This window comes from Fukomys damarensis, unplaced genomic scaffold (assembly GCF_012274545.1).
Source record: "Fukomys damarensis isolate Sample0158 unplaced genomic scaffold, DMR_v1.0_HiC HiC_scaffold_3, whole genome shotgun sequence".
In the NCBI taxonomy this organism is placed as follows: domain Eukaryota; kingdom Metazoa; phylum Chordata; class Mammalia; order Rodentia; family Bathyergidae; genus Fukomys; species Fukomys damarensis.
The window spans coordinates 12,079,255-12,095,429 of record NW_022900915.1 but is presented as its reverse complement, the minus strand read 5'-3'; the positions used below and the strand labels follow the sequence as shown (position 1 = coordinate 12,095,429).

Below are 16,175 nucleotides of genomic sequence, written 5' to 3'. Positions count from 1 at the left end.
CATTAAAGCATTTTTTTTTTTTTTTTTTTTTGGTACTGGGGATCAAACTCGGGCCCTTGCACTTGTGAGGCAGGCATTAGAACCACTGAGCTAAATCCCCAGCCATTCAAGACATTTTTAAAAGTATGTACTTCCTAATAATTTTTAAAAGATTTTTGTCAAAAGTCCTTCTATGGTTTAAGAAATGCAATTAAAAATTTCCACTCACCTTTCTCCAAAAAATAATCACCAGAATGCTTAAAGGTTTCAAAAAGAAAACAACATTCTATCATGAAAATCTCATCATCAATAATATTTACCTTACAGAAACACACACAGAAAGGCTTACACAGAGCACTAAGAACATTTTACTGTCAGAAATTTCTAAGAGTGAATTAGAAATTGAAACTTTTCCTTACTTCAAAATCATACTAAATATTTATAATCTGCCAACTTCTAGTCACTTTTATCATTTCTAACCATGGAAAGATTTTAAAAGATAGTCATTTCATGCAAAATTATGAAAGTATCTTTAAAATTACCATAGAATATCTCTATGTCTATTAAGAGCCCTTCACAGAACAGAGAGAAAGAGACAAAATTATCTCCAGTGACATGCACCAAACCTGGGTTGGCTATGAAAGACGGGCTATGAAGTGGGGGAAACAGGAAGTCCCAGTGCGCCCTTACGTCTAAAAATGCTCTGTCCATGACTATTAAACATTACTCAGTAGTACCTCACTGTAATTATGCTTTAAAAAGAATTTACCTTCCTTAAAATTTCTGGAATCACATTCTGACAGATTGCGATCCTCTTTCTATAGATGATTCCTGTTGTTTCATCTAGAAAAAGAAATTTTTATTTAAAAAAATTAAGAAAATGCATTTTGTCTTAATGTCTCAGTAAAGCCTTTAAAGGCAATCTCCGTTTTCTATATGCATGAGTAGAATTTCTGGAGAAAATATTTACTCAAAATTCACTTTCCTTGACCACTTTTCTGGGCCAAATCATAGATACTCCTTATCTGTGATCAAGGAATTAGGGTAAAACCACAATGTACAATGCCATGGTGAAGTCAGGAACTAAAAAAATAATAATCACACACTGTCCCTTACTCTGGACTGCCACTGTCAATGCCTAAGGGACAATGACCGCTGTACTCTTCCTTCTCTGATCCAACAGAGAATGTTTTAACAGTGAGAAAGAGAATATGATTCTGCCACCTTCCACATCACACTTTGAAGCATAAATTACTGACCACAAAGTTTAAATGCATAATCAATGAATTATACTGGCCATATTCTTGTCTCATAGCAGAGAAAACGCCCTGTGACTGAATCTGTTCTGGAGAGAAATTTCCGGTGTAACACTAGTAATACAATGAAACTACGAGTTTAACGGGGAAAGCGGGGCAGAGGCAGAAAACAAGACAAACTTCAAAGTGCCATCATGTGCCCTCTGAATTCATGGGACTCAGCTGCTCTGCTGCCCTGGTTCTCAAACCTCTAGATGTTGGAGTCCTGGCCCCTGCTGCAATCATCCTGACTTCCAGAAGCTTCCCAGAGTGTGCAAAATCTTCTGCTCCTTCACATTCTTATCCAGTATTTGCAACACACATACTTAAAATGAATTAGCCACTACTGGAGGCAGAGATGCCCTTAACAATGACAGAAATAATAATTACTCCTATACCACTTTAGAACATACAACCATCTTCACATTTGATCTTCACAACAACACAAAAACACAATTATTTCTCCAGTTGATAGATGAAAAAACCGAGCCTCCAAAAAGTTAAACCACGAAGGTAGTTACAAAAATCAGGTCTTGAGGCCAAGTAGCAAGTTCTCCCACACTGAGCACAGGCACCAAAACAAAAATGTTTTGAAATATATTTAGAGAGAAAATACGCTCACAAGCAAAGGGCAGTTTTATCTTTACCAAGCACAGAGAACACCTACTATTTCACTAGCATGAGAGCCCCAGAGTTAAGTTAACCTACAAGTCTAGCTTGTGATTTCTAAGAAGGCTGAAGAGCGTGTTAGATCACGGCCTGGACGTCTGTCTCCAAAGGTCTGTGCACTGATTATATGCACATGGTTGTGTCTTCCTGCGCCTTGCATTCCTCAAATTCAAACACTGACAGTAACAACGTTTGCACTGGGGATGAGAGTGACAACAGTCGAGATTTTGTGAAAAGGGGAACATGGTAAATAATTCATGCTTCATGGGCCATAAACTCTCTGTTGAAAATACTCAACTCTGCTATTACAGAAAAAAAGGAGCTATAGATAATAAACAAATGAGTGTGACCACATCACAATAAAACCTTACTTATAAAACATGCATTACAAGTCATTATTTGTCAAGCCCTCCTCTAGTTGATACTGAACCACACTGTCAAGTTCAGATATAACTCCGTACTCTAATCGCTTGATGGTCACATCTCACATATATGCTATTATTCATACCTGTTTTGACGTCTACAAGTTGATATATGAATGTATGATAGAGATATATGAGGTATGATAGAAAAATTCAGTGGTGAATGTTTAAATTAAAAAAATATTTATTACAGTAAAAGACACATTGCCATTACTCACCCTCAAAATACTCCCCCTTGCTTCAAACACACTTATCCCATCTGAAAGTCCTCAGTGTCCTAAATCAATTCAAAACATTTACCTTTCATGGTCATTTTGAGTTTAGGAGAGGACTGAAAGTCACTGAAGTGCCAGATCTGGCGAAATGAGGTGGATGAGGACACACCATAAGGTTTTCACGGATCTGACTCTCACCTGGATGGCACTTGGCAGTGGCATTCACCATATTTTTTTATCATACTCCATAAAGATACTCCCAGAACCATTTCAGAAGGAGGCAATGGGAGAAATATATTCAAAGTGACAGGGCATATCTTGAGGGGAGCTAATGACAATATATCTTTTATTGTAATAAAAGTTTTAAATTTAAACATTCATCATATATTTTGATCACACTTCATAACCACTGTGACCTTGACTAACATCTCAGTACATCAATTTCTTCATTCATTAAATGGGAATAACCCTACTATTTAAATAAGAGTGCCTGGCACATACTAAATGCCCTCTAAGGTTACATGTTACAATTATAGTCCAACATTATCATCAACTAGTATTAGAAAGTAACAAGATAATTGTTTAAGACATAATAGATCTCATACATACACACACATGCACATACAAGCATCTTTACAAAAGTCAGTATCACTTACTGCTCATCACTGAAGTGAGGATACATTCAAAGAACTTACCTTTTCTCTCCTCCACAACTTTTACAGAAATGACATTTCTATCCATGGGGTTAGGGTACTAAATGAAAACATATAAAGAAGAATTATCAGTCATCTTTTACTAAAGGGAATTAGTAGCAATAAGAGCTATCTGCAGGATCCATAAATATTTGCCAGGTAACCCCTATATAAAGACCAATTTTAAATCAAGATCTTAATTTCACCATAAGAGCCTGGATAAGCGAGATGCCTGAACTTTTATGAAATCCTAACCCAGGGAAGAGAGACAGGAGTGCTATGAAGCTAATTGATAAATAATACTGCTATTAATATTGAACCAGCCTAACACAAATCAAGAGTGTTCTTTGTGCCACTGTGCTAAATGCTTTAATTGCATAATCTCATCTAAATCCAAGAGCCACTCTGTTGTGAATGAGCCATATGATATCATTTTCTCCATTTTTCTTTTCAGAAATGGAAAATGAATGAAGAATGGATCACTTAGAGTCACCCAGCTGGTCCTTGCTGGAGCCAAGAAATTAAACCAGGCTGTTTGAAACTGACAGAATTCCTTCAGTACTGTCCTATAACATGGCCTAGTGGCTGGGTTAGCATCACAGGAGAATAATCACGGACTTAAACCATGCTAGTGAAATAGTAGGTGTTCAAAATATATTTAATCTGTTAAATTCTCTTGAAAGACAACTGGGATGTACCAGGTTGATAATAGGTGTCATTTTGTCCTAAACAATTTACATACATTGTCTCAGCTGAGTCCCAAAAATATTCCACAAAATGTTTTTTCTCATTTCATGTATGAGAAATAAGGCTTTGATAATTTGCTCAAAATAGCTAACAAGTAATTTATCTGGGGTAATGTATTTTCTCTCCAGATACTCTGTCTGTCTCCAAAGCCTGCCCTTCTAACCCATCATGAAATTATCTCAGAGTTTCTCAAATCAAACCCTTTCTATTACTCAGATGCAAAAAAAGGAACAAAGTGACTCTCGCAAAACCACAGAATATGAAGGCTGCCAACTCAAGCTTGATAAGCTCCCTTGGACTCTTTTCTTCCAAGGTTTCCTGACTCTTCCTGGTCAAATCTGAAAAGGAAATGAGTAGAAAGTCTCATCCAGGACATCACAAGGTGTAAGCAAGAGGTTAGAGCCAAGACAAGCTGAAGGGTGGGAGAAGAGGGACTTAGAGCCCTCTTGAGGAACTTTGAGGACTTGAGCTCCATATTGTCTGACTCCTGGGAAATGAATACAAAACTCTGTGAGTGTGGGTCTCCTCGACCCTACAGCAACCACACCACACGTACCCATGTCTCTGAGTGTGTGTTTAGGAGTTTGACTGACAATGATTTTCAGGGGAAAGAGTCTATCACTAATCACTGTCACAGTCACACATTCTAGCTTGGTCTTTTCTTGGTGTGGGGAGGGTGTCTGTTTGTTTGGGTGCAGTACTGAGGATTTAGCCCAGGGCTCACAAATGCTAGCTAGGCAAGCACTACCACTGAGCTACACCTCCAGCATTTTTTTTTTCTTCTTCTTCATTTCTTATTTTGAGACAGGATCTCATTAAACTGCCCAGATTGGCCTTGAACTTGTGATCCTCTTGCCTCAGACTCTCAAGTAACTGGGATTACAGGTGTGTATCACCACACTATCTACATTCTTAAAGACATCTGTGGCCCAAATAACACATTAGAGGAAAACTTCTCTAAACAAAAAATATGAAGGCAGGAATATTATCTATCTTGGTGAGTCCACTAACTAGCCCAGGGTCTGCCAGGTGGTAAGCACTCAGTAACTGTTTGCAGAATCCATTAATGATTTGGAGCATAGATGGGCTGGGGACCAATTTCAATGGCAGAGGCTCAGTCTTCAGCTGCCTCAACACTTCACGTTCTGTGTTGGCAAAAGTCACTCACACCTCCATCTTGGTAACTGCAATCTTAATAACTAATGAGAAATGTAGTTTCTAAAAATGCTTTGAAAACATTCATTCATTCATTTCAGCTCTAGGAAGAAGTGCTCAAAATTATAATGACCATTTTCTTGAAGTTTAGCCCTTTGAAGATGCAGGTCCACCACACAGCATCAGATTTAGACATCCTGATTCCTTACCCAAGAGGACGTTCATTAACCCCAGGCCGATGAAACAGCAGAGACATCTGAGACTCACATGAGTCCCTGAATCATATGTATACACATGTAAATTATAACATGCACACTAAAGTGAGATTGTTTCCTCTACCACATTCCATTCTGTTCACTATGTACCCATAAATGCATTCTGATTGAATATTACAGATATACTGTAAGTTGTAGGAAGATTACTAAATTATAAAACAGGTTGGAAATGTAATCACCAGAGAAATTACAGTGATAAAAGTCTTCAAGTCCTGATTACTTCACTCAGTTGTCAGTGAAATTTCTAAAGATTATACATAATTTATATAACTTTTAATATTTGTTTATTAAGGCAAAAGGGATTTAAATAATAGTTGAAACAGTCTCTAGTTATTGTTCATTTAAGTTTTTGAGTACATACAATAGCAAATACTGTTCTAGGCACTGAAAATATAGTCATGAGACAAAATTACAGGGTCTCATAGATTTTACATGTTAGTTGGGAAAACAAACAAACAAAAAATACGTCAATTTGCTCAAGATAAAACAGACTAAGAAATGATGGACAGATGGAAAATCAGGGAGGGAGGCACTGAAAAATACTTAAAGGTCTCCCATTAGACACTGCTTGTAAATAACACAAGTAAAATGGAAATCATATCAGCCAAACATAAGAAACCATAAATTGTTTACTTAGTAAATAATTATTTGCAATATCCAAGAAATTTTCCTACACAGCTACTTTTAGAATTGAATAAACATAAGCCTCAAGTTTCCATACAAGAATGGTAAAAGAAATTAGAAGTTTATGTGCAATAACTAAATACCATGAGATGAGTGGCACAAATTTTAACTTTTTCTTTTAAAGATGCATTGAACTCAGGCTTTCCCTACCTGCCATAATTGCAAATGATCTGATGCCATCTTGTGGTAATTTATATATTCATGTTTTAATCCACCAAAAAAAGAAAAAATAGTATATTGAGACAAGGTCTCTCAATGTTGTCCAGGCTGACCTTAAACTCACAATTATAATTACTCAGAAACTCATGAAAACTTATCTGAAGTCAGATTTAAAAGTTTGGAAAGAGGCAGGGCTGCTCAGAAAAGATCACCACTAGGAACTCCAACCCAGGAAGACAAGAAACAGATGCACATATTCCTGGACAGCTTTTCAAATACCTATGACTGTGGACTTGAACATGACCAACCAGGACCAAACTCACAGAAGACCTTCTGAGTGTCTACTGTATCCGTGCAGAGTGCTGTATTAGATAGAGGTTGACATAAGCATGAAGTCATTTAGTCCTTCCCAAAGCAATGAAACATATTACCAGTAATAAGATTCAGACTTTTCGTTAAAAACCTAATGGTGTGACACCTGCACACAAGAAGAGTCACACTGCGATTCTCCAGTCCCTCTTCCACAGTCCTGGAAGCAAAGTGGTCTGATGACCTAGATTTCTGCTGAAAGCCCTTGTCTTCCGTGAACCTAGCTCAGCAGATTGAAAATCTCAGTGTGCTTAAGAATTACCCCACAAACTTGGTGTGGTGGCACACATCTATCATAACAGAAGGAAAATCTGAGGCCAGCCTTGGCAACTTAGCAAGACCTATCTCAAAATAAAATTTAATAATAGGGCTAGGGAAGTAGTTCAATTAATTCCTGGGTTCAATCCCCAGTACTGCAAATAATAATTATCCACACGATCACACACATACACTATGGATGCTATACTTGATGGGTGACTTAACAGATTTTTTTTTTCTGGACATATTTGACTTCATTATTTTGTTTGTTTGGGTTTTTATTTGTTTTGTTTTTAAAGGGATGCTTATTTAGCTCACAATTTGTAGAGTTTTCAATCCATAATTGGCTGGCTCCAAGGGAGGGTGGCACAGCAGGCAGGCATCACAGAGGAAAAACAGCTCATGACGGGCAGAAGGTACATCTGACTTCATTTTGATCATAGTTATGATTTTTACTTTATTCACAGAATGAGTGGGCTAACTCCTTCTCTTTTCCCAAAATATAAATCAATTATAAAAATCACCAAAAAAAAAAAGAAAAAAAATCACCACGCATGCTGTATATATGTAACAATCTATACTCTCCTAAGGTGGTCACACAGCCTTGCTTTCATTTATTCTTCCCACATTAAAAAGTAAGTTGCCAAAAAATGCATGATGCTGGGTGGAAAATGTAGCTTAAACACATAATTATGAAAAGTGAGAGGCCAAGAAATTGAATCCATCTAATTACAGGAAAAATATTAAATATATGTGTAGGTATCTGCTTGATAAAGATTTAGTATAGCCTTTCTGACTTACTGAAGGACAAAATCATAATTCAGAAAGCCTACTGTTAAGACTAAGAAGTTGTTAAAATATAAATTTTCCAGAAAATCTCAGAAGTCAATTCTTGCCTTTTGTAGTACTCCCTCAGAAGGGTAAATAGCCTCAAAGGAGTTGTTACACACCAACTTTCAAGTTAAGTTACCCAAGAGAGTACAAGAAAGCAGGTGAGCTGACAGATCTCTCTGATTATGCTGCAAAGGAAGGTGTCAGGACTAAAATAAGTCTGTCATAGTAACACATTCACATTTGCTTTATAAGCTTTAAGGGAATCTGCTACCCAGGCTGCTTCTGAACATGTACATGCAAGGGGATGGGCCTGCTGAGAAGAGTTAGTGTTTAGTTTTGCACACGAGTGTGTGTACACACACAATCACCAGTCTGCCAAATGCCTTTTATGAGCTCCATCAAATAGTCCATCTCAGAAGAAAGACAAAGTTAATTTATACCAAGAGCAAACAAGTCACTGATTAATCAAAACTTCAGCGATCAAAGACCAAACATATTTAAGTCAATAGACACTTTAAATGGCTCTTTATTGCTCTTTCTTGCCAATATAATGATGAAGCAGAAAGAGCAAAGAACAAGGGGCCAAGACATGCAGACCAGAATGCCACCATCTGAGAAACCAAGGGACAAACCTAAGATTCACCAAAGTTTCTGCCTGAGACAAACTATGATTCTAAACAATGCTAGCCAATGTCCATCAGGCTCTCTGTCCTTCAAAAACAATCCAAAGAGGTCTAGGGATATATTTAGTGATAGAGCCTCAGCAACAGGAAAAGAAAAAAAAAAAAAAAGTACCAATAATCAGAAATGCCGTAGTGAAGTTTTTTGAAAGGACAGTAAATGATCCCAACAGTGAGAAAGGTGCTCTAATCTCAACTTCCACCCCACAATACTAAAAATTGAACATAAAGCCTTGTGCATTCTGGGCAAATGATCTACCACTAAATTACATCCCCAGGCTTTTTCTAATTTTATTTTGAGACAGGATCTCATAAAGTTGCCAGGCTGGCTTTGAACTTGCAGGTCCCTGAACAGAGATTACAGGTGTGAGCTACTATATCCAATTACACACCCAATGCTCTTAAAGATAAACCCAAATCTACAAGATAACTAATTACCACTGTTCAAAATAATCATGGTGCAGAAAGACAGAAAAACTAAGGAACTGTACTAATCTGGAGGAGACTGACACATGACAATTTAATGCAATGTGGGATACTGCATCAAATCCTTCAACTAGAAAAAGGATATTAGAAAACTAGCAACATTTGAATAAAGTCTATAATTTAGTTAATAGCATTGTAATAATGTTAATGGTTTTAATATTAGAAATTGGAGATGCAGCTTGATGGTAGAACATAAACCTAACATGTACAAGGCCCTGGGTTTAATCCCTAGGACGAAATACACAGAAAGTAAAAATTCTACTGTGGTTTGGGGAAGGTAGTAAAGGGAATTCTTTGCTTTTACAATTTTAAGTCAAAATATTTCTACATAAAAAGCTTTTAAAATAAACCAAAATTTAAAAACATATATAGAATGTCAAAAATCAGAATAAGCTTTAGAGTCCAAAAAGCCTGAGTCTGAAATCCATCTGAGAATCCTGCACAAATTACTTTGATCTTGCTTAGTTTCTTCACCTGTAAAATGAAAATAACAACTTCAAAGAGTTGTTATAGAACTTAAAGGAAACAGTCTTAAGTATAATAGCACACAGATGCTCAACAAATGCTAGCTGGTTGAGGTACTAAAAAATGGAGCAAAGCTTGGGGGTGTAGCTCGATGATAAACCTTGCCTAGCATGCATGATGTACTAGGTTTGATCATCCACTGCAAAATATAAAAAAGAAGAAATCATAAAAACACTAAGTTTAAATAAAGATTTTTAATCTATTACAGTCTGGCATTAAGTATATTGCTTAACAGCTATCTGTCATTCAAAAATATCTAAATGATGATTAAAAGTTATTAGAACCTAATACTTCCAATTTTCCTAGACTACCAAAATCTCTTCAGCTCTTGCTCTACCAATTCAGAAACTGGGTCCCTGACATTTCCCTATGCATTCCGCTGGCTCAGAGAAGAAAAGCACCAGGGTGAATATTTACTTCTTTTAAAAAAAAGTTACAAGCTGGTCTTAAGTACTTTAAAAGCTTTTACAGGTTTACAATTAAAATATGAACCTTGTCCCACACTTTAGGTCTGCCATATCCGCCTGAAAACACCTTTGTCACAAAAGTTAACTCTCTTCCCCTTGGCAGCAAACTCCCTGAGGAATCTATCCTCCTGTTCATTTATCTTCACGTTCCCAGGGACAAAACAATGCACGGACTTAGGATAAATGCCGATTAGTTGACATATAATGAATGTGTAACTATTAGTACTTTGATAGCTAGACCTTTTTTATAAACTAAGGTACAATCTGCACTAGATAAGTCATTAAGTACACTCTAAACTTATTGAAATGGCATTTGAAAACATAATTTTCACTGAAATATGTATCTTTATTCACATTTACTCTTCCCCTACTTCATAACTCTAAGTTAGGGAAGATTTCTATAGGCTACTTCGTTAGGCTTTTATTTTCAAGTGTATGTAATAAACATGATAAATAATTATTATCTTTATTCAATAAACAGTTTTAAATACCTTTGTGGGCCAGGAGGAAGCAAGGTATATCATATGTAAATGTACATATTACACAATTTAATTAACCCCAACTCCAGAAGACAGTTACTATCATTCTAATTTTACATATGAGGAAACTGAGGCACAGCAAAGTGAACTGGCCTTCACTCACAGGGATGGTAGCAATTCAACCTGATGGCAGGGCCCATGCTGCTCACATCTGCGCCATTCTCTTTCCTGTCATAACACCACTAGGGGAACTGAGATTAGGTAGATAAAAGTGAAGAAGACTGGTACAGCACAACAAAAAGATAAATCACCATTATGTTACACTAGGCCTGTGCTTTATCAATTCATTTATTTTGGAAAGGCAGATTCACTCTACATATTTCTGCACCTCTGCAGGGAGAGATGTTGCACACATGTACGTGTCAGATTTTCAAGGAAGAAAAGATAGTACCAGAAATAGAAGCATTATTAATTACCCAATCAACTTTCTACTCTAAATGGAAATAGCCATTCATAAATCCCCTTTATGAGCTTAAGGGTAAACACTCAAGCCATTTTGTCAGCACATCAGGATCCCAACTAGAATAAATAACATGTGAGGTCATGTATTGAAGCAAAGAAATTACTTTAATCTGTTTATTTTATTACAGTATTCAAAGTATGGGCATGTTTGTGAATTATACACTAGCTTTAGCCTGAGTTATACAAGGCTAATGTCTGAAGAGTGAGCTTCATTCATTCATTGAACAGTAAGCTTAATAATTACTATGTTCCAAGATCTCTTTAGGTATTTGAGATACAGTTAAAACGAATAACGAAAATCCCTGCCCATGTAGTGTACACACTATTCAAATGACTCTTTTGCCTATAGCACACAAAGAAAGTCAACCTGAAGAACGCCATTCTTTTCATAAGAAAAGCATCAACTTCTTTGGCCTCATTTAGATACAAACCAAAAGACCCAGTCGATACATTGACTTGAAATTCCATGTGGATGAAATGTAAGGTCTCTTTGAATCCAGCTCATGAAAGCAAGCTCATTAAAAGGTCTATGTAAGCTTCCAGAAAAGTCAGATCTTCCCCACTGCTACCTTCATCTGCAAAACATCGTGTTCTCTTCATAAATGATCTTAAGTAAAAGGAAGGAAACAGCTGTAAGTGATGCGAGCTAGACATTTAAGAGTCAAAGAAAGAAACCTAAATACACTGTGAAGTGCATGGACACGAACAGTTCATGGAAAGTACAGTTGACCATCTGATGAATAAACTTTTCTGGGTTTCATAGCATTCTTCCATGAAGAATTCATTGAGAAACACTATATTCCATGAACAAAGAGTACTTACTTGTATTGTTTGTTTTCAGGGTCCCACTTATCTTTTGAAAGCATACAGCTAATATTTTGCCTGTGGTACCCAAAAGGCAATGTAAGAAGAACAAACATTCTTCCAGTTTTAAAAATAGTAATGTATTGTAACTTGGAAGGCAACTCCTAACATACCAAAAGCCATAGATCAGTAGATTCTATTTAAAATAGAACCTCCTCAGTTCCAAAGCAGCTTCAAACATACCACTGTGCAAAATCAGACCAAATGCTTCCCAGAGATCCTCATGTGATTGTCCCTTCTGCCAAGTGCTTTGCTTTGAAAAAAAATACATAAAGATGAAAAGAAAAATAAAAGCATATTTTGCCAAAAGATAATTCTTACTACCTTAGGCTTATAAAAAATATCTGATTATCAAACTGTTACATTTCTGATCCTTACAACAATCTTATGAGGTAGAGAGGGGCTAAATGGCACTGCCATGTCACAGATGAGAAAATAGTGTTGCTTTCTACAGCTGTGTGTGTGTAGCTAGCTCACTGTATAAGGTCTCCCAGGGAAGAAGACCAGCCGGCACAGGGCTACCTAGGAAAAGGAACATCCTTTTTTTAACTTGCATAAACAGTTCCATTTACTTTCTGCTCGCCCCACGCACTGTAAGTTCATGGAGCAGATCCCTAAATGATGCCTACTCAGACTTGCACAAGGACATGGTACAATAGTGAAAAGCATTTCTCACAGTCACCCAACCTAACAGTAAGCACACAGTGACTAAAGTCTAGGTCTACTGACTTCTGGTTCTTGGATTCAAATAACATAGTGAAATTCACAGCAAATAGATTCATCAACAACATATAGTCATGTAGCTCCTCCCAGGCAATCTCTTTGTGAAGGGCTGCTTTATGAATGAACACAAAGAACGAAGTGTAGAGCTGTACGTGTTAACACTGTCTCATTGTTAGACTTTAGACAAACATTTGCCTCCTATTTCCTCAGCCTTGCCTTCCAAAACAGCCTCAGTTCTTACTGTGAGCCAGGCATTTGGACCCCACACACCTGTCATCCCAGCACTCAGGCCAAGGCAGGAGAATTGTGAGTTCATGCCCGGCTTGGACTACACAGAGGAACTCAGAGAAAGAGAGGGAGAGGGGGACAGTAAGTAGGGGGAGGGAGAGAGAGAGGCGGATTGAGAAAGGAGGAGGAGGAGAACAGGAAGGAAGGGAGGGAATGGAAGGAAGGAGTGAGGAGGATTACACCAGATCCTAACTGAAGGCAGTCACCTAAACGGCCAGAGCTATTTCACGCAGCGCGCACACACACACACACAAACACACACACACACACATCAACCTCGTGAGCACAGTCAACCCACAAGACTCTTCAGAACCTTAAGCCCCTCACTGATTTAAATCCTTTACTCTTGGAGCCATCTATCATATGGTAATGGACAACTGAAACACTCTATGCTTTCACCCTAACACACATCAAAGCCTTATCTTTGTATCAGACCCAACAGACCCACTCAGATGAGCAGACCCTGAGACATCACACAAATAAAGACTGAGACTGGATAAAGAACCCGGCAGAGTTGATTCTGAAACATTTCATCCCCTCATCGAGTGTGCATAATATGCAAAGCAGAACAGCCTGGTGGTCAGAGGTGTGGGCCTTGGGCTCAGATGAGTGGCAGGCCTTGCTCACCACCTGCCAGCTTTGGGAACTTGAAGAAGTTGCTTAGAGCTCTGTGAACCTCAGATTCTCCACACTGCTGTGAAGTGACAAATCAATCCTAAGGACTTCCTGGGTCTGCAGAAAGGGGTTAAATATGATACTGTATTAGAAAGTATCACAAAATGAGAAGCAAGACCTGTCGTGTAAAGGTACAAGATCCCAATGATGAATATAACTGTACTATATACCTAAAATGTACCAATAAACTCAATGAGGAGGGGAAAAAAAAAAGAAAGAAAGTATCACATACACAGCTTGCCTGGAAAATCCTATTCATTCTTCAGCTATCCTGTCGCAAATGCCTCTTCTTTAGGCAAGCCTTCCTGAAGATCAACCTCTGGAATTTCAGCAGCATCCCCACCATCTTCAGACACAATTCCATGTACTTTTCTGCATAAGTACACATCATCAGCGGGACCTGTGTGTTCATTTCTTTATCATTTATTAATGTCAATCTCATCCACCAGACACCATAAGATTCACAAGAGGAAGGTCTGTCTATTGTGTCTGTTTCTCTGGAACCTAGTAGAGAGCCTGATGCATAGTATCTAAAACACTTGCTAAATCAAAGAAAAACATTTCCCTGAAGGTGACATGTGCTGAGTACTGCACAGATAAAGAGTGTGACGTTGTGCTATGTACTTCTGCAGAAGTGAGTCGTGCCCAGAAAAAGCTTAGTGTAAGGAAGGAACAAGACACGTATAGAAGTGACTGTCTGACCCTGTAGATGGTCAGTGAAGCCAAGACCAAGCGGTCCTCGGGTTCTGAGAAGGCAGAGATCACCTCACCACAATGACAATCAGAACAGCTTTCCAAAGGAGCAATACTGCCATAGTTCAGATGCTGAATGCCCCCAAATGTTAAAAGCATGGTCCCTAGGGTAGTACTATGGGCCTTTAGGAGGTGGAGAGGTCCTTGAGTCATTATGAGTGTGCTCTCAAAGGGGACTGTATGACCCCCAGCCCTCTCCTCACTCTTCTTTTCTCCCTAGGTCAGACGTAAATGGTTTGCTCCACTGTGTGCTCCCCATAACGTGCAGCCTTACCACAGGCCCAAAGCAACAGGGTCAACTGACCATGGATCTAAAAGTACGAGCCAAAACAAACCCTTTCTCTTTCCAAACTAAAAAGGTGATTGTTGCAGTTTATGCCTAGATGCCCCCAATAAAGCCTCATGCAGTCATAGGTGGGACCGCTGGAAGATAACCAAATTATGGGGGCATTACAGCAGGGCCTGGTCAGAATAGGTTTCATTATGGGCAAAATGGTGAAGGCCTCCCTTCCTGGCTCCTCCCTTCCTGGCTCCTCCCTTAGCTCTGCTTCCCTCTGCCATGAGAAGAGCGGCTGTTTTCCACCACGCCTCTCTGTCATGCTACTCTCCTGCAGCCAGGCAACTTCGGACTGAAACGTGAACCAAAATAAACCTCCCCTTTGTTAAATTGTTGGTGTTGGATATTTTGTCCCAGCTACGAGAGAAATAACTAAAACACTGACATTTCATTATCACAATGGAAAGCTGACTAACAAGTGACACTGGAGAATCCACAATCCAAAACGCTGTGTCCAAATGGTGGGCATTGGCTAGCCTTTTTATAATTCATAGCTCATTATTTCCATAATTCATTCTTTCACTACTCTACATATAGCGGTCAATGAACAGTAAGAGCAAGCTAATGTTCCCTCAAAAAAAAAAAAAAAAAAAAGAGAGAGAGAGAAAAAAGAAGAGCAAAGAAAAAACAAAACAAACCTCCACAGCAACACCATGTTAAAACAACATCCTACCCACTCCTCCATGACCTCAGTTCCCGTCTGTGTCACCTCCAGTAATAGAGGCCAAGCTTTATCTTTTAAAAAAGAAGCAAAGAAAAGAGAGAAAGAACCTTCAACTTCCCAGCACCTCGCTTAGTTTGGCTTCCGGGCTGCACATATCCAGCAGCAGCTGTCTCAGGCATGTTACACCTTTTGCAGATTTTGTTTAAGAATAGGAAACCTGTGGGGTGTGACGGGCCATGCCTGCAATCCCTGTACTTCACAAGGCTGAAGCAGGCAGGTCAAAAAGCAAGTTCCAGCCCAGTGATTTAGCAAGATCCTGACTCAAAATAAAAATAAAAATATTACTGTCAAATGTAGCTTAATGCAAAGGTCCTGGGTTCAATACCCAGTCTGGGTACTGTCGAGTTGTCAAACGATCGCCCTTGCTCCTGAGAGCAACAACCACAGCCCCAGGAGCAACCCTTGGGCTGAAGAGAGCCGCTGGTATTATGGACAGGATTCTCAATTGCAGTAGTACAAACAACAGTAACTTTTTTTTTTTTTTTTTTGTCGGGGGTTTGAACTCGGGACCTTGTATTTGAGAGGCAGGCGGCAAAAGCATTGAGCTAAATCCCCGGCCCCACAACAGTAATATTTTAAGGCCCCTACTAACTAACCATCAGTCACTGTAATGAGCACTTTTCATGAATTATTTCATTTGGATCCTCACAACAAGCCCATGAGCTAGTTGTAATACTATTACGTCCCCATTTTACAGACTACAACTCGATGGTGCAAGGAGGGCACAGAAGCTGTGCAGCGTCCCGCAGCTGCTCAGTACCAGAAAGTACAGAGGCAGGAGGAGGAGGCGCTGTGTGAACCACCGCTCGCTTTCGGGGTCACTGGTAACCTGCAGAGACCCACTGGTCAGTCACCCGCGCGTCTCCCTTCGAGGGGCGAGGTGCGCGCGCGGCGAGGCC

The 16,175-nt window shown here is 38.8% G+C and overlaps 1 protein-coding gene across 2 annotated transcripts in view; it reads right to left on the bottom strand.

Annotated features, from left to right (window-relative positions):
• The window catches only part of Prelid2 (PRELI domain containing 2), a 73,206-nt gene extending 59,417 nt beyond the window's left edge, over positions 1 to 13,789 (bottom strand). Inside the window, exons 1-3 of one of the 2 annotated variants that reach the window (XM_033766874.1) lie at positions 13,695 to 13,789; positions 3,276 to 3,333; positions 749 to 822 (exon numbers count right to left, since the gene is read on the bottom strand). In XM_033766874.1, the coding sequence (XP_033622765.1) occupies positions 749 to 822; positions 3,276 to 3,333; positions 13,695 to 13,721 (159 nt within the window). In that variant the 5' untranslated portion in view covers positions 13,722 to 13,789. The remainder of the gene's footprint in view (positions 1 to 748; positions 823 to 3,275; positions 3,334 to 13,694) is intronic. The other variant, XM_010627041.2, reaches the window with a different exon arrangement.
• Between the last annotated feature and the right edge of the window lie 2,386 nt (positions 13,790 to 16,175).